Below are 22,950 nucleotides of genomic sequence, written 5' to 3'. Positions count from 1 at the left end.
TGATTCAAGTCCCACTGAATCCAATGGGACTGGCTTCCAAGGAAATGTATGGGACTTAATTCTCGATTTCTATTTCCCATTTTGTTCAAGAAAGGTTGTAGTATCTGAAAGCAGTAACAGTGAAACAATACATAGGTCACTGCTGCTGACAGTGGCAATGGCAATTACTGTTTGTTTAAGAATGTTTAATCTAAGTTCTTCATTTAAGCACATAAGAAAAAAAAATACCTCTTTAGTATTTTCAGTGTAAAATACTCCTAACACAAGGATATAAATTATTGGTATAAAAAAAGATGAATGAGTATAAAACTTGTTCTCTTTCATGAATAGATTTGCTCTATCACACAGGTAGAAGTAGCCCATAATCAAACCAAGTTTGCATAAGGACTGGAAAAGTATCTCTAGAGTAGAAACTGTTGGAGAATTAGTGGCAGGTTTTTTCTCTTCTCCACTCTCCATATCAGTGCATGGCTTGTTCTTCTGGTTATTGTTGCGACGAATGAGAACAAGAATCAAATATCCAATTACAGATGAAGCAAAAAAGCAAAAAGCTAGCTTTTGTATCAAAGTGATGGGAGGCTGAGGTTGGCAGCATGAGCCATCAATAGGTTTCACAATCTTGTTGCAGTGGATGTTTATCAGAATCATTGCACTCTATTGAAAAAAAAAATTGAAAACATAATTTTTGTCAGTGGAATTTTGTTTCTGTACTAAATTTATCTCAGTAATTTTTAAAGTGTATTTCATTAAACCAAATGCAATCTCTGTGTTTGCATAAAGTTAATTTGCAAAAGTTAATTTTTCACCAGAGAAGATAATAAAAATATGGCATAACAAAAATGCTTAATTCTTCATCTGATCAGCAAATTGGATGTTGGAAATCCATGATAAAATCTCTTTGATTACATTAAATTGTGGAACAGTTGGCTATCTCAGTGCTTTTTGTAACTTAATTTATAGGGCTAATCAAGATGAAAGGCTGAGAAATCCAAGGTAATGTAGGAACTTTCTATATTTTAACAATCCACAGAACAACCATAAAATACATCAGAGTAATGTTAGATTCTTCCTTTGTTAGATTACAGGTGTACTTTTAAAGTTGACAGGCAGCAACTTTTATCGAGCTAATTAAATGAGTTAATGGAAAAACTGCATTTGAATTAATTTTTTCAGGTCAATCTGTTGTACAACACCAGCTTTTTGATAGTTGGAGAATATAACCATTCAATTGAATGATCTAAATTTATTGGGAATGATTTCTGCAGGGAAAGAATAATCATTAAATTAAGTACATTAAGGAATTTAAATCAGATTTTTCTAATACAGTATCTTATGTAATTGGTAGGGTGTGCTAATTAAATATTGCATTTGCAAAACATTTTTGCACTGTATATAATTGTATGAGGTTGAGAAAGTTTCTCAATACCTTTTTTAAAAAGTAATAAAGTTCCTACAATTAATCGTATGATTTTAAGGTCCAGTACTATTTTTTGTCATTATCAATTCTAATGGCTGTGTTTTAGAGGTTACTCACTGTTTCTCTGCTTGATTCAGGAAGATGTAAGCCATCTGATGACTGAATTATAGTTTCTTCTGCTATCAGTCTAGATGCACTGAAAACTTTTACTTTAGCTTTTGAATTTTTTGAGCTGCTGTTCAGAATACTGACTGCTGCTTCATTGTAAGCATCTATTTTCTCATTAGTGATCATTTTCCTGCTTTCACTCAACATATCTTCATCAACTGGATCTGAATTGAAAAGAATATCTGAGTTACTATTTTTATATAGCAAAGCAACAAATAAATATTCAACCCCAAGGGCACGAGTAGGAAATTGGTTGTCTGCACCCTTTTAGCAAACCATGGCATACCTGAAGATCTTCACCAATTTTTAGTGAAACAAACTGTCATTTAATAATAGTCCAGATACCTAGTGTTTCTGGTGATAAATGAAATAGTGTGATAAACTAATGCTAAAATATTTCTTCACACAAATGGGTAAAAAATGGACTGAGTTCCTACCCCTATAACTGCAGCTGAAAAAGTGCTGCAAAAAGACTACTACTCATGCTTCAAATTACCCTTGTTCCCAGTATATGAAATATTCCTAGAATAAACCTGACAATACCATCCCCAGTTAGGATAATATAATAAATACCACAAAAGGGTTTATTATATACATACAGCTCACTGCTTAGTCCAGATATCCAAGTTAAAGCATCCTTGACAGGTGGCTGCATAATCTCGGCCTGAACTTATCCAACAGAATGGAGTCCCACTTCTACAGATAATTGATTTCTGTCATTGAGCTGTTCACTTTTAGGAAGACTTCCTTAATTTTCAACAGAAATCTTTCTTTAACTTAAGACCATTATTCTGATAGTTTTTCTTTACTCTGGAATCCACAAAGCAAGGAGGTCTAACAATAAAGCCTCTTTTTTTTAGCTGACATTTTAAGCTTTTTTCTCATAGTTAATCAGGAAAATTCTAGGCTAATCATTTGACTTTGCACTGTTTCCATTCAACTGTTCTACTGCAACTCAGCAAATCATCTGTTCCAAAAGAAATCATCCTGTTTTCTTCAGGATTTGCTCAGGTATCATGTTAAGAGTTATTTCCAGTACAGAATGTGATTTCCCAGAAATTTAGTCATGGAGCACTAATGATCCACAATATGGGGCAAATCCTCAGCAGCTGTTCTTGGAAAATATCCTAGAAAAAATTTGGTACTCAGATTCCAACTGAGAATTACAAGCATTTCAGATGACATCAGCCTCAACTAATTAATTTAGCTTGCCCTAAGTAACAACAGCAATACACTAATGTGCAATACAATAAACATTATTTTACCTTGTAAGACCCAGTAGACATCACTGCTCTTTGCCAGTTTTTCCAGAAGAGGTGCAATTGATGTGATATTGATCCTGTACTGTGTGAGTGCTTCATTGCTGCCATTATGAATTTTTATAGACCACTGAAAAGTATATTATAGGAGTCATTGTGTGTGAGATGGACAGCAGAGAAATTTAATAAATAAAATAAATAAATAAATATTAAAGAAGAAAGAATTAGAATTGTTGGTATTTCAGAAATCTTATAAAGTAACAGACTGACATATTTTTATAACTAATAAAATAAATCAAAAGAATAGTTGGGACAAATATGTACACCAAACTTCAGTGTACCCATGTATCTAGTACTGTACAGAACCTTGCAAACTATGAAACTAAGCAGCTGTGAGACATTTCTAAAAATTTTTTATCTAAAACATTAATAAGACTGATAATACTGATCAGACTAATAATACTAGCATAATATTCAAATCTACTCCTTTCAACCATTTCCTTCACAGTTTGAAAGATTCTTATTACAACAGCCATCCTTGTTACAAGTACTATTTCTGTATACATTTATACACACACATACACACTGTATATATACTGTGTGTGTGTATACACATTTCTGAATGACCACTTGTTCAATGACCTTGTTCAATGACCATTCAAAGTTACAATGGCACTGAATGAGGAGACTTATGACTGTTCCTTGAAGTTGCGGCCGTTGCGGTATCCCAGTCATGTGATCGCCATTTGCAACCTTCACTGCCGGTTTCTGACAAGCAAAGTCAATGGGGAAGCAGGCAGGAAGTTGTAAGTTGCTGTCATGTGATGGTGTGCTTAACAACTGTGTGCGATTTGCTTAACAACAGCAACCAGAACTGCTGTCATAAGTCAGCACAGTCACATGATTTTTCGCTTTACCACTGCATTGCTTAGCAACACAGTTGCCAGTCCTAATTATGGTCATTAACTGAGGACTACCTGTAATGAGTCTGCATGTGTGTATTATCAGTCTATAAGGAGACAGCATTAGTTAACAATATTCTGATGCCAAAGTTGTCTACCAAGAACTAACTACACTTTGGATCTCAAACCAGGAACAGTAGCAAAGAGAAAAAGGAATGAGTGGGAAGCTCAGGTTGGCAACTTATGCAATGTAAGAAAGTAGTAGTATACTGTATTGATAGTTATATGTTAGCTGATAACCTAATTCTCTAGGCAGCTTGAAATAAGGAGAGTGAAAAGAAAGAGAAAAGAACAAGTAATGTCAGGGGTTCATATGGAATCTGAAACAGCTGAAATCAGAGACTGTCATAATTTTATTTGGTTACTGCAGTGATTACTACACAAACAGCTTACCGTAGCAGCTCCTGCTATAATTATATGAGGCTTTGATGAAGAACCCTATGACATAATGGAAGACAAGTTAATCCTAAAATAAATCAAATCATTTAGTCAATGACTGAGTTCTTAATTAGAAGGAGCAATAGGAATTTTTAAAACACATTTATGGATCAGAAACATATTTATACTGTACTGAAATTAATTTCAGGACTAAGAATTCCTGAAACCATTGATTCATTGGAATTATCACGATAAAAACATTTCTCTATACAACTCACTTCAGTCCAAGACTTGATACATTGCTTCATAGAACCATTGACTTCTGGATACCACAGAAAATCCTGAAGAGAAAAGGACATACTTGCTGTAAGTGTAAGGAATCTTGAAACTTGTTTGGTCTAGCAGTTAAGGTACCAGGCTAGAAACCAGGAGACTGTGAGTTCTAGTCCCGCCTTAGGCATGAAAGCTGGCTGGGTGACCTTGGGCCAGTTGCTCTCTCTCAGCCCAACTCACCTCACAGGGTGGTTGTTGTGGGGAAAATAGGAGGAGGAAGGAGTATTAGTAAGTTTGCCGCCTTGAGTTATTTATAAAAATAATAAAGGCAGGAAAGAAAACAAACAAACAAACTGCTGATGTGTTGCACTTTGCCATGAATCCAATGAAGGACCAATGAGTGGTTTAAAATAGAAATGTTGGTCTTTCACATATCCATGCCTGAGCTATGCTGTAACCAATCTGTCTCACAGGAAGAAAAAAAAAAGAATGTGCAATGGGAATTGTAAAATTAAAAACTGGATTATGAGCTAACGAGCTCTCGGGCTGCATACTGACCCTTGTATAGATACAGCATTAAAATATAGCTTAGCCCTTACAAGAATGAACTAGGACATGTTCCTGGCTGTAAATCATAGTACTCTCTCCTCCTTTGGCAACATGCCCACAAGGAATTAGGAAGCTTTCACTTCCATTTTAAGTTAAAGGCAGGTTGCTATGTAATCTGAACCCAGACAAACTGTGAATAATTTTAATTATAGTTATATGAAACCAGCCAACTTTAAATCATACTTGTTAGTTTAAAAAGCAACATCAATAGTTGGTATTATCATAACTCAAATGTACTTAATGCATAATGGATATAAAGCTTCCAGTCTCTTCTCAAAAATAACAATAGAGAACAAGTAAAGGAACATGCATTTCCTGCAGTAGGGGAGTCTAATTCTCATTGGACCATATCATGGTTTAATATTGTATCTAAACATAGCCATTGCCGCAATAACCTAACTGACACATTTTTGGCCTAGCATGAGTTTGATCTACTCATATTATGGTTTAGGGGTTATATGCAAACCAAGTTGAAAAATCCTGTCTTACCATTATCTTTAATACCTAGATTGTACCCTACGGCTTTAATTATGTACAATATAATAACTGACTCATTATCTTTGCTTCAAATAATTTTAAGGCAGCTGGAATGTAATGCCCGCTTTTGGAAAAACAGAAAGACAAAACAGCCATGGCACTCCTCTGGGCCACCCCAGGGACCAGATATGGATCTCTGCATCCAGATGAATGAAAAGAGATTTCCAAGTAATTAAAACATTTAACTTGTTCTATTTTGTTGCCTGATGGCTGAAAGTGAAGAGGAACTGAGGAGCCTTATGATGAAGGTGAAAGAAGAAAGTGCAAAAGCTGGCTTGCAGCTAAACCTCAAAAAAACCAAGATTATGGCAACCCGCTCTATTGATAACTGGCAAATAGAGGGAGAAAACGTAGAGGCAGTGACAGACTTTGGATTTCTAGGCGCAAAGATTACTGCAGATGCTGACTGCAGTCAGGAAATCAGAAGACGCTTAATCCTTGGGAGAAGAGCAATGACAAATCTCGATAAAATAGTTAAGAGCAGAGACATCACACTGACAACAAAGGCCCGCATAGTTAAAGCAATGGTGTTCCCCGTAGTAACATATGGCTGCGAGAGCTGGACCATAAGGAAGGCTGAGCGAAGGAAGATCGATGCTTTTGAACTGTGGTGTTGGAGGAAAATTCTGAGAGTGCCTTGGACTGCAAGAAGATCAAACCAGTCCATCCTCCAGGAAATAAAGCCAGACTGCTCACTTGAGGGAATGATATTAAAGGCAAAACTGAAATACTTTGGCCACATAATGAGAAGACAGGACACCCTGGAGAAGATGTTGATGCTAGGGAGAGTGGGAGGCAAAAGGAAGAGGGGCCGACCAAGGGCAAGATGGATGGATGATATTCTAGAGGTGACAGACTTGTCCCTGGGGGAGCTGGGGGTGTTGACGACCGACAGGAAGCTCTGGCGTGGGCTGGTCCATGAAGTCACGAAGAGTCGGAAGCGACTAAACGAATAAACAAAACAAAAAATTTTGTTGCCATTAATAAACCAACTGTTAACTTTAGGTCTCTTACCAAGGGTCATTATATTAGTTTTGGAATAATTAAACAGCAATGTTTCATGTTTGCAGTATTGAGTGAAGGATTTTAGGGCTTTTCTCACCGCTATAACCAACAGTGAAAGAATAACTATGTAATCAGCATACAGGAGTACTGGGATATGTCTGTCAGCCAGTTTAGGTGGATAAGGGTTACTTTTGTTAAGGTACTGTGTAAGTGCGTTTATATAAAAAATGAGTAGTAGGGACAAAGGATACCTTCTTGTTTTTCTCCCCATGCCCTGCTGAATGACTCTATTACCTACCCATGGGAACCATATCTAACTCTCAAAGTGGTCTTATCGTACTACATTGGTAGTAATTTTTATCAGTCTTGGTAACTAGCAGTTTCTTCCATAAAGTTCCTCTAGATACATATCAAAGGCAAGTTTGAGATCTACAAAATTTGTGTAAAGCGGGCTTCTAGTTCCACAAATATATTTCTCTACTAAGTGTTGTAATATAATTGCCCGGTCTATAGTGGATCTTCCTGGTTTAAATTCTGCTTGTTCTTCTGATATTATTATCTTCAGTCATAAAATGTCAAAATTTGAGAAATATTGTAAAATGTGCTCCCATACAAGTTCGTTAATTTCATTCTTCCATACTATATGCCTTTCTTGAAGAAAATATTGCTGCATTTATATTATTTGGAAAGAATAAAACTGATGAACTTCTTAAAGAGGGCACCTAACTGAAAAGTTAAAAATTGGAATGTTGCATAGCAGTTACCATCCTTAGGACATCTATAATTGTTTTGAACTATAGAAAATGTGATCATTTTTATTCTAATGGTTCTTGCCTATGTTTCTGTGGCACTCAGTTGCCCCAAACTTTTAAAGCATTTCCCTTCACAATTGTCCTGGCACCAAAGAGAATGTATGGTAAAAGTTGCTTCTTATAAAAGCAATCTGAATGGATATAATTCTTCCATTGTTGGACGTGTATATATAGTTTCCAAGTACTACTTCCAGCAATAGACCAACTCTTTCTCTTTATTAGCGTTCAGAAAACCAGCAAAGCTTACCACTTTAAGTGAAGATGATTTGTCTTCAAAAGGAATGTTTTCATGCTGTCAAAATAAAACATGCACATTGTAAGATTTTCCATAAACTTGTAGGTTTACAAACACCACATAAATCAGCATGGGGAATCCTTCTGCCCTACTAATGATGCTGTACTGAAACTCCAAGCAGCCCAGTCAGCATATCAATGTTGAAGTATGCTGAGGATTGTTATTCAGCAACATCTGAAGGTTTACAGGCTCCATATTCAATGCTAAAACCTTAACTTGGCATTTTATGCGTATTATCATTTTTTAATCTTTAAAGAGAAGATGGTAAGAGGAATATATAAATCAGGGATAAGACTATGATCCAGGCAAAGGGTTTTTTTAATCCTTTTATCTCACTTCATAATTTTGATGAAAATCACTCCCTTTTGACACTGCTATTTATATCAGAAAGGAAGTGCTATTAACAACAGGGAAACAGTATCAAGATGAGGATTACAGTGTCAAAGACTGCACAAAAATAACTGCCCAGTACAACCATATTTTTAATTGCTCATCTGACAGCTATTTTGCAGGCTGTAAGGACTATGGTTCTGGAGCAAAGCAGGACTTACACTGAGAACTACCTTCTCTAAGTTAATGTCAGGGAACTAGAGAGGGGAGCAATATACAAGTGGCTACAAACCACAGAAAAAAATATTCAAGGATTGCATATTGCAGATTCCCACTTCTGATACAATGCTTATTATAAAATACGTTAATGGGAGGAGGAAGATGGAGAAGAGTTAGCAATTCTTGCAAGAATTCTTCTATAACTTTCCTTTTTCTATTTTTTCCCCTTTTATCTTTGCAAATTTTATGAAAACTTTTTTTTAAAAAATTGAAGATTTTACTTTTTCTATACCTCAGGCTTTTGTGACAATGAAAATATGCAACTGAGTTAGGAACATCTAGCATAGTAATAAATGGAAAGGACAGTAATAATGGTTCTATAAGTATTTACAGTTCTATAGCTATAAAAACAGTGATGATAAAAATATTGAAAAGTTATACCTTGTTTCCTTCCTCCTTAATTTGAGGGTTTATGAGTTTTACAAATGAGTAGAATAGTTGACGAATTCTAGAATCGCCTATAAATGCAATATATTTGTGTTTGAGGCATGATTTTGCTTCACTGTAAAACAAACATTAATATTAATTAGCTTCAAGTGTAACAGAACAAAAATAAAGTTTGTAAACATTTAATACAAGAATATATTGCTAGGAAAATCCTATTTACTCCAGAGAGGCTTATAGAATGAAATACCAAAAAATCTGAAAATCCAAACAGCTGTGTTCACAATTGCCATCCCAGTGTCCAAGAAGCCTTGTTAACAGAAACTCAATCTTATGAAAGGATGTAACTGTTCTGAGAATAATGCCTCCTTATCTTTTTTAATGAATGATTATTTAATGATTATTTAACTGTAGTAAAAATAAAACTACCTTCCTATCCAAATCCTGACAATTTATTACTATAATGTTTGCCCTTATGTTAACATATTGTTCAGTAGGAAAATGTTTCAATTATGTACCTTGAATAATTTATTGGAATATACCTTCTATTTTTACATTCATTTTAGGTAACATAAATTTCTTGCACACAACTGATAATTTGGGGAATATGAAAATTATGCTAGATCCCTAACCAAATCAATTATATGTAACTTATTAATTGCACAGTAAAAAGTAATGCTGCAGCAAAAGAGAAAGGGTCACGAACATCTTTCTCTGGCATATTCAACACACAAAGCGATGGCTATTTTAAATCAAATGAGAAGCTACCTTCTTTTCATACAGTACCTAGCTGTTTTGATAAAGAATGTGATCAGAAGTTATAGAAATTGTGGATATAATCAATTTCATCACCTGATTTTTTTCTTCTATTGCTTTACTATTAATAAACCACAGGAGCATGCTGAACAACTACGTTTTTAATCCATAAAGTCTGAAGGGAGAAAAATAAGGTAGACAGGGCTGATCTGAACCTTTTTTTCAACATTCCCTTAAAGATTCATTTGGAGCTATACGTACGCTTATAGCTAAATGTTCTGTCTTCTCAAATTCAGTATTTCACAATAAGTATACAAAGTCAAGATGCACAGCGTGAGCTCACAGAGTCTCATGCAGCCTCTAAAAACTGGCTGCAGCATCCAACATCGAAACGTTGTTACCAAACTGTTATTTTTGATCTAACAGAAGGTGTAAAATATTAAATCCACGACTGGGAGAGTAGTCATAGTAAATATTCCACTAAACATGATAGATTTTAATTAAATGTAAATCAAGTTTAGTTTGTGCCTTGCCTTACATACACTTTTACAACAGTGTTTTACCTCTGTTTGTATCTATGCATCATACAGCTATAAGGCTGCCATATTTTGTCCCCAAGGAATCTTCCAGTAGAGAGAAGATATTCACAAGTATCATTGCCTAGAGAGAGAGAAAGAGAGAGAGAGAGAGAGAGAGAGAGAGAGAGAGAGAAAGGTTTAACAACAAAAACAAACAAATTAAATTTATATGCTGCTTGACTCCCAGTGACTCTAGGCAGTTTACAGTTGTTAAAAGCATTTAAAAAGAACAAACAATAACAAAAACAGCATAAGACAAAGGAGCAACGGTGGCAAAGAAAATACTGGAATACATTTCAACGTGAGTTTTATTATTACCTATTGTCTGCTGAGTCAATACTTGGGTAGACAAAACATTCTGTAAAGCCATTCAGTTACCTATATGGCAGCCTGATGCAAACATCTGGCTTCATGTAAAAACATATCCCAAACCCCATAATTACAGTTATTTTTATTGTTTATTTACAGGTCTAGAGCCATTTCAGTCCACTAACTCCAGGCAGTTTACAGATCCTCAATATGTAATTCAGGTGGTTAACAGCCACTCGTTCAGCAACTGTTCAAAGTTACAATGATGCTGAACAAGTGGTGGTTACGAATAGTCCTCAAAGTTCTGGCCGTCCCAGCACCCCCGCAGTCATGTGATCACAATCTGGGCGCTTGGCAAGTGTTTCACACTTACGACGGTTGCAGTGTCCCGCATCATGTGATCCTGATTTGCGACCTTCCCTGCCAGCTTCTCACAAGCAAAGTCAATGGGGAAGCCAGCAGGGAAGGCTGCAAGTTGCTTGGGTAAGTCTCCCCCGCCCCCATGCACCCTTTCCCAGCCCCTCTGTGCTCGCACCGCACTGGCCACCCGCACAACCTTGCATGTCTTCCCCCACTCAGCAGCAGCCACCCCAAGTTCTGCTGCTCTCATGTCACACCTCCCCACTTGTGCACCCTCCCCCACACAGCAGCAGCCACTTACCTGCCTGCCGGCCTGCTTGCAAACCTCCTGGGACTCACAACTTCTTGCTGGCTTCCCCACTGACTTTGGCTGTTGGAAGCCAGTAGGAAATTGCGGGGAGGTGCTCACTTAATGACCCGCGGTTCTTGCTTAATGATGGCAATGGGGACTCCAGGGATTGCTGTCACTAAGCGATGTGGTCACATGATGTTGTGCTTTACGACCACATCACTTAGTGATGGAAATTCTGGTCCCAACTGCCATCGTAACTCGAGGACTACCTATATGGTCACACAGCTGTTAGTAACTATTTGTGTATCTGTCAACCTTATTTATAAAAAGGGCTCTAGTGTCAATTGTTCTTCTCTGTTCACAGAAATCCACAGTCTAATGCATCTTGCTATATATTGATTGGACCAGGAGGGGGAGGCAAGCCTCTGGGCGGTGCGGATGATTATGGCATCACGATACAGAAAACACAACTTACATTCTTGCATCAGACATTGGGATACATGTACGTAAGGGTGGGAATTGTGTCATGATGTTAGTGCACGATTCATTTTGGTGTAACCTTAGTTTGATGAGGATATCTCAAGGTGGAGGGCCAAGATCCTCCATCTCTTTGGGACATATGTTGTACATATACATTCATGTGGTCATTTGCTGGGCTAAAATGGCATTGTAGGAGGAGAGCTATGTTAATCTATGGTAGCCAAAAAACAGGAGGAGTCTAGTAGCACTTTTTTGACTAAGTTGGAAAAGATGTTACCACTCTAATTTTTGAGCTAGAAAGGAAATTCAGAAACTCGATCCTCTGATTTATTTCAGAGATATCATGGGCTCTGTGAGATTACCAAGAAGCTGACTACCATGCACATATTCCTCTTGTATACCCTACTAATTAATGAGGAAGATAGTTTAAACGTAACTTTTATATGTTCTAGGAAACCAATACATTTGTGTGGTTCGCTTTGTTGTGATATTCTTTTTATAGCTGTCCTAACAGTGAGAATCACAATGAGACGAGGAGTAGTTCTCTAGTGTTTATTACTGCTACATAACAGAATCCTAACAAACTGAAGAAGCGTGGGAAAAACCCAGACATATAAACCCCAAAAGCTAAGGCGGGCCTGATCTGTGTCTCTTTGAATGGCTGCTTAATTCCTCAGTACTACGCATGCGTTTTCCACCCTGGATGGGAGCCCCTTCCTGCTCGCCATCATTACTCATGACAATAGCGGTGGTCTGGAACCAAACCTGCAATATCTGCAAGATATGCCTGTATAAGATATTTGTTGTTGTTTATTCGTTCAGTCGTTTCCGACTCTTTGACTCTTTGTGAGACCGGGCAATAAGTACTTCTTCAGAAAGTGCATAATTAACCTCTGGAATTCATTACCATAAGACATGGTGATGGCCATTAACATGGTTAGCTTTGAAGAAAGGATTGGGTAAATTCATGGAGAGCATGTCTAACAAACATTATTTAATCTTGAAGACTCAGTTAACCCCTCAGTTGGGGGTGTGAGACTAGGCTGAAGCTGCCACAAATAAAGATGAAGCAGGCACTTAGGAAAGAGGACAAAAGCCAGGAATCTTGTCTAAAAGATCCCTTCAGGGAGGTAGACAAGAAGGAAGCAAGTCATTAAGGAAACAAAGGAATAATGTCACCTGAACCAGACAAGTTGGGCCTGAACACATGGAAAACCCTACCCCATCAACAGCTATCAGACTTGTAAATTAACAAGGCAAGAGTAGCTGCTAACCTTGTGAATCAACAAAACAGGGACTTTTGGGGATAAAAGGGGTCCCAAAGCCCACCTACTCCTTGAGTCCTCTTTGGATCCAGACTTGGTATCTTCTGTCCCTCTAACTAGTACCTGGCAGCCTAGTTGAGGAGGAGGTGGGTAAGTGTGGATGAGTGTGTGTGTGTGTGCATGTATGTGAGAAAGAGCAAATGTACATTGCAACCTCAGTGTTCAGTTGGAAGTGATTTGTGTGTGTCCCTAATTATATCCTGATTGTTGACCAGGGCTGTGTGTCTTGTCTGCTCAAGCCACACCTATCTGGAAAACCCAGGTAGAAAGCAAGGGGGGGGGCTGCCTCAACAGGCTGTGAGTGTGTGAGTTAGTGACCATAAGCTGAACCAGGGAGCAGCGTGTAACAGGGGCAGCATACTTCCAAGAACCAATTGTAAGCGGGAAAATGCAGAAGGATACGTTTACATCTCATTCTTGCGAGCCCCTCAGAGGCATCATTGTTAGAAACAAAATACTGGGAGTAGGCCAAATCCAGCAGAGTTGTTCTTATGTTCTTAGGTGCAAGAAGGCTAGAATGACACTATACAGAGAATCCAAATAAAAAGTTATTTATATCATTCTGCTCTGTGATGTGGAACTGATGTGTTTCATGTGATTTGCCTGGCAGCTGTATAAAAGATAACTCTGATATGTTCATCCTAGACTTGGCCAGTTTCTAACCCAACTGAAACTGGACGAAGTTAAGTAAAAAAAAATTCTATGTCTGGTATAGGATTCATTTGAATAGCAGCAGTTATCAGGTAAAGAAACTTGACTACAAAACAAGCAAAAACATGCACTCTTCTGTTCTAATTCAGGAGGAAATGGGATATGGGTTATCTTTGCATACTTGTGTACACAACACTTTATGTATATAAAGGTTTCTGAATGTACCCTAGGATTTATGGTTAAAATCAAGCACTCCTACAGCATTTAATAATACCATAAAGGTCAACATCCATTTCAAAAATAGCTTTTTAATGGTATCGTATTTTGTTTTGATAATAAAATGTGTTTGGAAACAACCAACATTGTTTCAGGTTTTATATATAGATATATAGATATAATGATATATGATATATCCCATAACAAATATGATATATTCCATAACAATTTATGGGAATATATATATATATATATAAGTCTAGTTAGAGAAGCCTGAGTGAGAAACCTTGGTGTGGGGGAGGTCTCAGCCGTTAAGAATTTAACAATTTATGGGGGATATATATATATATATATATATGATATATCCCATAACAATTTATGGGAATATGAATATTCCCACACCAAGGTTTCTCACTCAGGCTTCTCTAACTAGACTTATTGAAATGGATTCTTTATGTAAATTTAGGACCCAGTTTATCTGCAAATTGCTTTTTCCAAAATGCCTGGCTTTGATTTTCTTTCTTCCTCTGTTCTCAACCTTTGTTCCACGTGTGGTGTGTTTTTTAGACTGTAAGCCTTAGGGTGAAAATAAGTTTTCTTTATTTGTTCTGTAAGTTACCCTGGATGATTTTTTTTAGCTGAAGAATGGGGTAAAATCCTTCAAATAAATATACTGTATTCTAGTCTAAAATATTTAGAAAGTATTTTAAAATCTGCAAACCAAAAATAAAGAATCAAATGTGAACTTTGATGTCAGCGTACCTCATCAGAAGAAGAAATCTGAGACTAAGCCTTCAACAAATTCTGCACACCCAGAAAGGAAGTATCATTCAGTCTCAATAGTATGCATCTGCTGCAGCAGCTGCAACTTTTCAAAACTAGTTGTGTATTCATTTATCAGTCTGATTGTTAATCTTAATGAAATAAAAAGCGCTGTGTTTACTGCTCTGAAAGCTGTTGAAATGGGATTTGTAATTTTTTAAAATAATGTCTACATAGCGTAGCGACATTATTCATGTTCTTAAAAGGTACTACATACAAGCATAGTAGAGGTGTCCAGTATTTGGATCAAAAACAGACAAAAGAACTTGGGATCCGGAATTGGCATTCTTTTTTTTTTTTTTGCTGTGCCTGCTGGATGCTCCTTAATGTAGATGTGCCTTCCTTGGGCTCACACACTTGCCACATGGGCTCAGGAATATACAGTATGTGTCTGGGTTAGGGAGGCATTGACAAGGTGGCAACAGCACACAACCACTTTCAGCTGCTGAAGAACAAAAATATGGTCTCCACACCTGCATAAAACTTCCTTGTTCCTTTCAAATGTTGTACTTATCTCCTTTCAATCAAATTCTGTCAAGCAGCTTTCCACGCATACTTAACAACTAATCCCCCTGTTATTTTTGACCCCTTGTTAGCTTTTACTCTGTATAAGGAAACAATAATGGCATTCTTACAGCTGACAGGCAGAAGGACAGGTCTTGCACACATTAAACAATTTGCACAGCCACTATATAAGCAAACATTTTTCCAATTATATAATTAACATATGCAGACTTACAATTTTTCAACATTCCCACAGCATTTATGATTTCCTTTTCATTTTTTTGCTGGGATGCTAACACTGATAGCATTCATTTTAATTCACTTTTTAACATATCACTATCATTACCATACAAATCTGAAAAATACATTCCCTCACTTCTATTAGGTTCTTCCCTTTCTCTTGGTTTCAGACATGTAACTACTTTTCTTTCTTTTCTTCCTTCCTTCCTGCCTGCCTGCCTTCCTTAAATTCCCATTCTTCCAATATATTCTGGAAGAACTTGAAAACCTGGTTCTGCCGCCTTGCTTGGGATGGGAGAGGTAATAGCTTGTCCGGGGGGTGGCTAGCACCATAGATCCTTCCCACCGAATAAGAACGTTGCTCCTTGGGTTTGGTATTTATCTTATTCTTATTTATTGGTGTATTTATTGTAATTTATATTTTATGATTTTAATTCTGGTTTTATTGTAAACCGCCCAGAGTCCCCCTTTCCTGGGGGAGACGGGCGGTAATAGAAGTTTGAAAAATAAATAAATAAATATTCCTCTCATATTCCAAGTCAGTCTTCCAAATGCCATGGTTGTCAAGTAGATGGACCCATAGATACTAAATTCTGTCATTCATGCCATACAATAAGTACAAGGTGCTAAGGTGCTTGCAATCCACCACCTTAGAGACACTAAAATATACTCAGGTTACTCTGAAATACAAAGTTTTAATGTTTTCAGTATGCAAATTTGAAGTTCCAGAAATTTTACTGTTTGACACAGAATGCTATAGCCCAACACAGCAAATCTCATTGAACTCAATGGTAATTTACTAGGTAAGCATGCATATTCATAGCTTTAAGATAATCAGAACACTATAATTCATTACAATTTCATAGTTCAGTAATTTAGTTCCTGTTCTATTAAGTCCTTGTTTTCACTTTAGTCTTTTACAGTTTTAACTCAGTAATTGTTAGCAACTGAAAAAAAAATCCTAAAAACAATACTGGTTAACAATTGCGAATAACAGATATGTAACCATATCACTAAGGGACGCGGTGGTGCTGCGGGTTAAACCGCTGAGCTGCTGAGCTTGCCGATTGGAAGGTCGGCGGTTCGAATCCACTTGACGGAGTGAGCTCCCGTTGCTAGTCCCAGCTCCTGCCAACCTAGCAGTTCGAAAACATGCAAATGTGAGTAGATTAATAGGTACCGCTTCGGCGGGCAGGTAACGGCATTCCGTGTAGTCATGCTGGCCACATGACCACGGAAGTGTCTACGGACAAACGCCGGCTCTTCGGCTTTGAAACGGAGATGAGCACCGCCCCCTAGAGTCGGATACGACTGGACTGAATGTCAAGGGAAACCTTTACCTTTACCTTTAACCATATCACTAGGAGTAAAAAATAAAGAGAAAAAGAAACAAAGAAACAGAATAGGGAATCAGAGAGAGCTTATTTCTCTCCTTGCCTTCTGAACTCTATTAAAACATGTGCAACCAATCTCAGTATTTTTAATTAGATAGTGGGACATAATTAAAGTTCTTTTGGATAGCAATTAATTAGTCCCTTACTGTTATTAAAATCTTGAGATAATAGTTGGTGAAATTAAATGTTATTTAGAATCTACAGATTGAACCATTTAATGTGTTCTATTTTGCCAAAACAACATAGAACTTTAGGAGTGACATCAGGCATTTCTTATACCTCATCTACCAATGAACAAAAGGCTGATAACCAAAGCCAGACTATCCAAATATAATATTGTAAAGCACAGACCCAGAAGAGAAACACAGTGAAAATCATTCTAAAATGTTTATTAACTATAGAAGAATAGGCAAGCTTTTGGTGGATAGAAACTACATTTAATGATTGTGAGAGTACTAAGAGTTATAATGGGTGGAGCACAGATGCAGAGTGAATTCTACTGTGGCATATAAATGGTTGGGTATTGGATAGTCCCCTTTTCCGTTTTTAAAGGAGGCTATAAACAATAGGCCTTAAACTACAGTTTTCACATGTATCCACCTGAAAATGGTTCAAAATTGTGCAATTTTTGGCAACTTTACTAACCAGTATTTGGTGATCAAGTTAGAGGGGGCTTGGGGAAGGCAAAGGAGCCTGCTACAACCTATGAATTGCTTACTTCTGATCCACAGCAATTCTGGACAATTATTCTTCGCTCCTACAAGGCTTGGGTGAGACAATTTTCACAGCACAGATACAGATGTAGGAATCAAATTCAGATGCCAGTTCTATTCCATATATACTCAAGAAATATATTTGAAGTTCCCCTACTGTTTTGCTAGCAATGGACTTTTGCATTTTAAAAAAAGAATGTATGGTCACAAATTCAGAATGCTACTACTCAGAAATGAATAGGAGAAAGTTTAGTATGTCAAGACAGCTATTATCAAATAAAGAATGTGAAAGGACACTCCTTTTGCACTGCATCAGGGTAACAGACTTCTGTGCCACTACAAAGGTTAATTAATATGTCTAACAGGTTGTGTTATCAATTACTGCCATAATAACTGGACACTTAGCTTATTCTGCATCCATTTAACCATTAAGATACCATCAAATGTAACGTGTCCAGCATTATCAGTTAAAAGGCACGGAACAGAAATTCTGTCTTTCGCTTCCTGATTTTTCTGAAATTAAAAAAGTTGGGGAAAATGCTGCAAAACCGTCAGAGTTACAAGGAAGATTAAGTTATTTCTCTCACCATAACTGTAAATTCTCTGAATGATGCACAACAGCCACATTTGGAAGAACTTTCATATAATTGTCTCTGACTGTTTCTACTCTGTTCCCATCCAGCCTATTGTTTAATTTTCTTTTATACCAATCTTCCAAAATGTAATAACAATTCATACTTCTGGTTCAGAAAAGTGATGTCATAGTAAATTGGTTAGTTTTTTAAAGTGTGAGAGTCTTACTTCTCTGAAAGTACAGAGATGGCCCAACGCTGACTGAGTTAAGAACAATATCCAACCCCAAAACTTTAGTCATGGAAATACACTAAAAAATGTATTATCGCTAACAACATACTGGGATCCCTTGACAACTCCACTGAAATTTAATCAAAAAGAAAAAAAATGCTTCTTGGGGAATATACAGGTAGTCCTCACTTAATGACCAGTCCTGGTTGTGATCGTTAAGCAAATCACCCACAGTTGTTAAATGAGTTGTGTCCTCCTATCAGCTTCCCCATTTACTCTGCTTGTTGGAAGCCAGCTGGGAAGGTCACAAATGGTGATCATGTGACTGCGGGACACTGCTACCATCATAAATGTGCAATGGTTGCCTAGTGCCCAAATCATGATCAACAGGGACACTGCGACAGTCATAAATGCAAGGATCAGTCATCACTTTTTAGTGCTGTTGTAACTTTGAGAGGTCACTAAATGAATGGTTGTTAAGTGGGGACTACCTTTAGTGCATTCCACTTGATGCTGAACAGGAAAGCACCTTAATTGCTTTGGGATTTTTTTAACTGACATAAGCACAGGCATTTCATACATAGCTTTATTTCAATACTTGCATATCTTCATAATATACCAATCCCTACCGCCATTTGACGCTATGCATTACATGTAGCAATTCCTACCTGCTACATTCAGGAATTGCTACATATAATGCATATGGTCAAATGGCGGTAGGGATTGGTATATTATGAAGATATGCAAGTAGGAATTCAGAATGCACAGAGAAGCAAAGACACTGTTGCTCCTTTACATTCCTACTCCTATGATTTAAAGGCTATTACTCAAACACTTTTTGCTATATGCTTCGTATATATATATGTATATAAACCAGAGAATGGTATAATGGATTAAGTGTTGATTTGAAATGTTAATAACCCAGATATAAACTCAACACACAAATATTACACATTCACTGGCTGGTTTTTACCATTTTACAACTAATCTATTGTGACAGAAAAGGAAGATAGGACACCAATGTAGCAAATCAATGTACGTTGAATTAGGTGTGGCTTCCCTGGCCATTGCACTGGGTCCTGCTATTTTTCTGGTCCTCTTCACAGCTGTTGGGAAAGGCAAGCCTAACCGTTTGTATTTACCAAACCAGTAGCATTGGAAATATAAAGCACAATCATGGTGAAAAGGGACTTGAATCTTATAATCTGTATGAAATTTCAAAGCCACGTTCTTTAAATATATCACTACTTGTTTCTCCAGGATCTACTTTGCTTGTCAAGACACTTCCTGCAAGGCTGTCAAAATGCATTATTTATACTCCTCATTTCCACTCCCCGCCATTGTTTATAATACACAGCCCTAATTAGTTGGTGTACACCTCATCCGTTACACCTCCTTCATGGGTAATAAAATGAGGAAGAGCTTGGCTTAACCCGGGACTATTTAACTTGTACAGGTGATAGGGCGCTTCTTTAAAAGCAAAAGGAGCCAAGCATGGAAATATTATCGCCTGTGCTTTTCTCTCTGTCCCAACCTACGTCTTAGTCATGGAGAAGAGGCGAGAGAGAGCGGGATGTTCGCCCGGAGCAGGTGCCAACCGCCTCCTCAGCCACCTACCGGTCTTCCATCTCCACTGAGAAGGAATTATGCGACCGAGCCGGCACAGGAAGCCAACGGGCCCGCTCCCTACTGACCATCCCTTCAGATCCGAGGAAGTCCCGACACCCTCCTCGCGAGGGAGTCGGTGCGGCGGTCCCCGGACCGCGCAAGTTGGCCCAGTCGCTGCGCGGGAAGGCGCGTACCTTTCGCAGCGATGTCCCCGAATCGGTTTCCTCTCCTTAGGCAGTCCCCGCCTCCGGTCACGGTCGTTCCGGGGCGAGGGGCTCCCGTCGCCGCCTTCTCCTTTACTCACCTTTATACCGACGGGAGACGGCGTGGCAGGCGGCGAACAGCAGAACAGCGCCCAGCGCCAGCGCTTTGGCGCTCCTCACGCTGAAGTAGTGGTTGATCTCCCGCTTGCCCAAGCTGTAGGCCAGGGCCGCCATCTTGGCTCCTCCATGACAACAGTGCGTGAAGAAGCAAGCGGGCGGGCGCACAGGGGCAGCGCTGGGCTCCCAGGAGGGAAGGCGAAAGCGAGAGCAGCTGACACCGACACCGACACCGACACCAGCGGAGGAACGGCGAGGAGGCGGGCGCCGCGGTTGGGAAGGCGTCACTGCCGTCCCTTTGGGTCGCCGCCGCTCCGTCTCCCGCCGCCTCGCTTAGCGGCGCGGACCCCTCCCCTGCTTTCTCCTCTTCCTGCCGGTCGTTGTTTTTTCACTTCAGCAGCTGGGACAACGCGCGCCGTGTCTGCCGTCTCCTGGGGCGACGACCTCGGGGCTGCCGTTGCTCCCGAGCGCCATCCGCGCTCCTCTACCGCTGCAGAGGACGGTCAGCTGCCACCGTCCACGTAGGAGCCAACGCGGGGCTCCGGCGGGAGAGCTGCGGGGGCAGGGAGAGCCTTCGAGGAACAAACCCTTTTGTTTCCTTTAGCCGGCTTCGCTCTCCTCTCCGTGGCATTCGGGCTTACGGTGTTTGAGGAACTAATAGCGCCTTATTTCTTCACCTGCTTAACTTCCCAAGGGCAGCACTCCACGGGGCAGACAGGGCGGTCAGGGAGCAGCTACTTGTTAGCCCTTCGAAGTAGTCCAGACAAGAAGCACAACGATGAGTACTCTATCTTATTGTAAAGTTACTTTAACAGAACCTTGCAAGACTGAAAGTACCCTTGCTGTCCCTCACTTTTACTCTCCCGAAAACTAGGGAGGGTCTTTTCTGAGACGCTTTCTCCATCCGTCCTCCCTCCAACTCAAATTTTGCTTATCAGGCGTCCTCTAGGCTGCGGCTCTTCCTCCTGCCTCCCAAGGACATTCCCACATGCTACTACACTGCTTTGGAAGGTTAGAAAGAGCAGGGAGGAGTAAAATAGTATCTGCTGTCCCGAGTAATAAAGTTGTGCCATTGCAGGGTGGCTCATCCCACAGAAAGTCATGCCCCAGTTCTGGGCAACGTGCTTTGCCATAGTTGGTCCTTATGTTGGGTAGGGACCTCAGAAACCTGGTTTCCTTTCAGTTGTATTCATATGTTTGTTGACAGCAATTAAAGAATGCCTGACCCCAGAAGGCTCTGAGTGCTTTACATAATAAAAAGGTGGAACAAGGAAAGAGAAACACATGGGAACAGAAATACCAAATGCAACAAAACAAATCATACTAAACCAAATTTTACAAAATTCAACATTGGGAGTAGATACTCTGATCTGTGTAATCCCAATACATTTTTCCCTTTCACATTTGATGAATACAAAATGAGAGATATCAGACTACTGTAGGTTGCATCAGGAGTGTGCAGGCATAACAATTCACTATTGCACACCTGTTTTTTACTTAATCTGTACTTCACTATCTTATGCCTGTTTTGTAAAACTGTATATCCAGATTTGAAGTGACACAGTGTGGCATATTTTCTGCAGTTAACTTTGTAATCTTGTGTGTACCTAAATTTGATACTTGGTATCAGGTTCTTCTGATTTTGGCTGTCGTACAGTATTTGCCAAAGAGAATGGGGCTTACTATCATCTTCTTGTCACTAAAGAACTTTAGAAAGGATAAATAAAAGATGCAAACAAATCTGACAGGCTCTGATCATTATCAAATATGGAAAAGTTCACAAAAGTGCCACTTTGCAGAGAAACAATGAATACTGAGTTACATGACAAAAAGCAACTGAAAATTCATGGAACATCAGCATAATGTGAAATTTAAAATCTTCTGAAATATCAGAATTTGATTAAAGTCATCAAAGGAAAGTGACTTAATTAGCATATTCATTTCTGAAGGCACATTCACATAAGAGAGGTGTGAGTTAAGACAGAACAGGCAGAGGGGCTTGCTACTACTTTTTTAACATGTTTTTTTTAAAAAAAACCCTAACTTCATAGGTGCCAAAATCCATTTTTAATTTATATTGTCTCCATTTGTGTCCTCTTGCCTCCTGAAAGCCAACAAGTTTGCAGTAGTTCACCATCCAGCTTACTTTGCATCAAGTATTTCCTTTGGAAAACAATACTGTAACTTATGCAAAGAAGGAAGTATGCTGCTGCCAGTCCATTTAGTTGCTAAAATCTATTTCACTCAAGAAGCAATATCTAGTGAAACCTCTTAAGTTGTGTTGATGTGGGAGATTTAAGAGATTGTGGCTGACACCAGGAAATAGTAAAAAGTCCACAAAGACAACTTTTGTTAAGGGTTTGAGTGTGTTGTAGAACAAGCTAGTCCTACCCACCATATTGATCTTAGAGAATGAACCACATAGGGATGCTTAAGGACTTTCTGGAAAAACAAGAAAGGAAAGAGAAATGGTGTTGATCCAGTGAGGGAAAGACCATGGAGAAGGAGAAAGAGAAAAATCTTGGAGGAAGAGAAGGAAAAAATATCTTGAAAGACCAACTGGATGTGGAGCACTCAACATTTGTGTTAGTTCTAAACATATAGAAAACGGCATCTCATGCTGTACATACATATGCATTCTCCCTATGCCAGCTGCAATCTGGCCAAGAGTATCCAAAGCAGCCAAACAATTGGGCTGCTTAGGAATTGCCACCTGCAAGGTTATTTCTTCTTTCTGCATTACTAAAAACAGAAGACTGGCTGTTTTTCTTTATTTGACTGGAAAGAAAGGGAGGCAATTGCTGTTTAAATGCAGCGATTACCTTGATGCAAGCAATTAGACCCTCCTGAATGGCATTTCCACCTACAAT

The 22,950-nt window shown here is 38.7% G+C and overlaps 1 protein-coding gene across 2 annotated transcripts in view; it reads right to left on the bottom strand.

Annotated features, from left to right (window-relative positions):
* The window catches only part of CASD1 (CAS1 domain containing 1), a 35,717-nt gene extending 14,956 nt beyond the window's left edge, over window positions 1-20,761 (bottom strand). The window contains exons 1-9 of one of the 2 annotated variants that reach the window (XM_063303648.1): window positions 20,065-20,761; window positions 10,028-10,124; window positions 8,706-8,826; window positions 7,668-7,712; window positions 4,463-4,525; window positions 4,200-4,244; window positions 2,851-2,974; window positions 1,535-1,749; window positions 229-654 (exon numbers count right to left, since the gene is read on the bottom strand). In XM_063303648.1, coding sequence (XP_063159718.1) covers window positions 229-654; window positions 1,535-1,749; window positions 2,851-2,974; window positions 4,200-4,244; window positions 4,463-4,525; window positions 7,668-7,712; window positions 8,706-8,826; window positions 10,028-10,124; window positions 20,065-20,197 — 1,269 coding nt within the window. In that variant the 5' untranslated portion in view covers window positions 20,198-20,761. Of the gene's footprint in view, window positions 1-228; window positions 655-1,534; window positions 1,750-2,850; window positions 2,975-4,199; window positions 4,245-4,462; window positions 4,526-7,667; window positions 7,713-8,705; window positions 8,827-10,027; window positions 10,125-19,690; window positions 19,881-20,064 lie in introns of those variants that run through there. The other variant, XM_063303649.1, reaches the window with a different exon arrangement.
* Between the last annotated feature and the right edge of the window lie 2,189 nt (window positions 20,762-22,950).

The sequence above is a fragment of the Candoia aspera genome, chromosome 4 (genome assembly GCF_035149785.1).
Source record: "Candoia aspera isolate rCanAsp1 chromosome 4, rCanAsp1.hap2, whole genome shotgun sequence".
Taxonomy (NCBI): Eukaryota; Metazoa; Chordata; class Lepidosauria; order Squamata; family Boidae; genus Candoia; species Candoia aspera.
The sequence above is the reverse complement of the archived record's forward strand: the minus strand, read 5'-3'. Positions and strand labels throughout refer to the sequence as shown.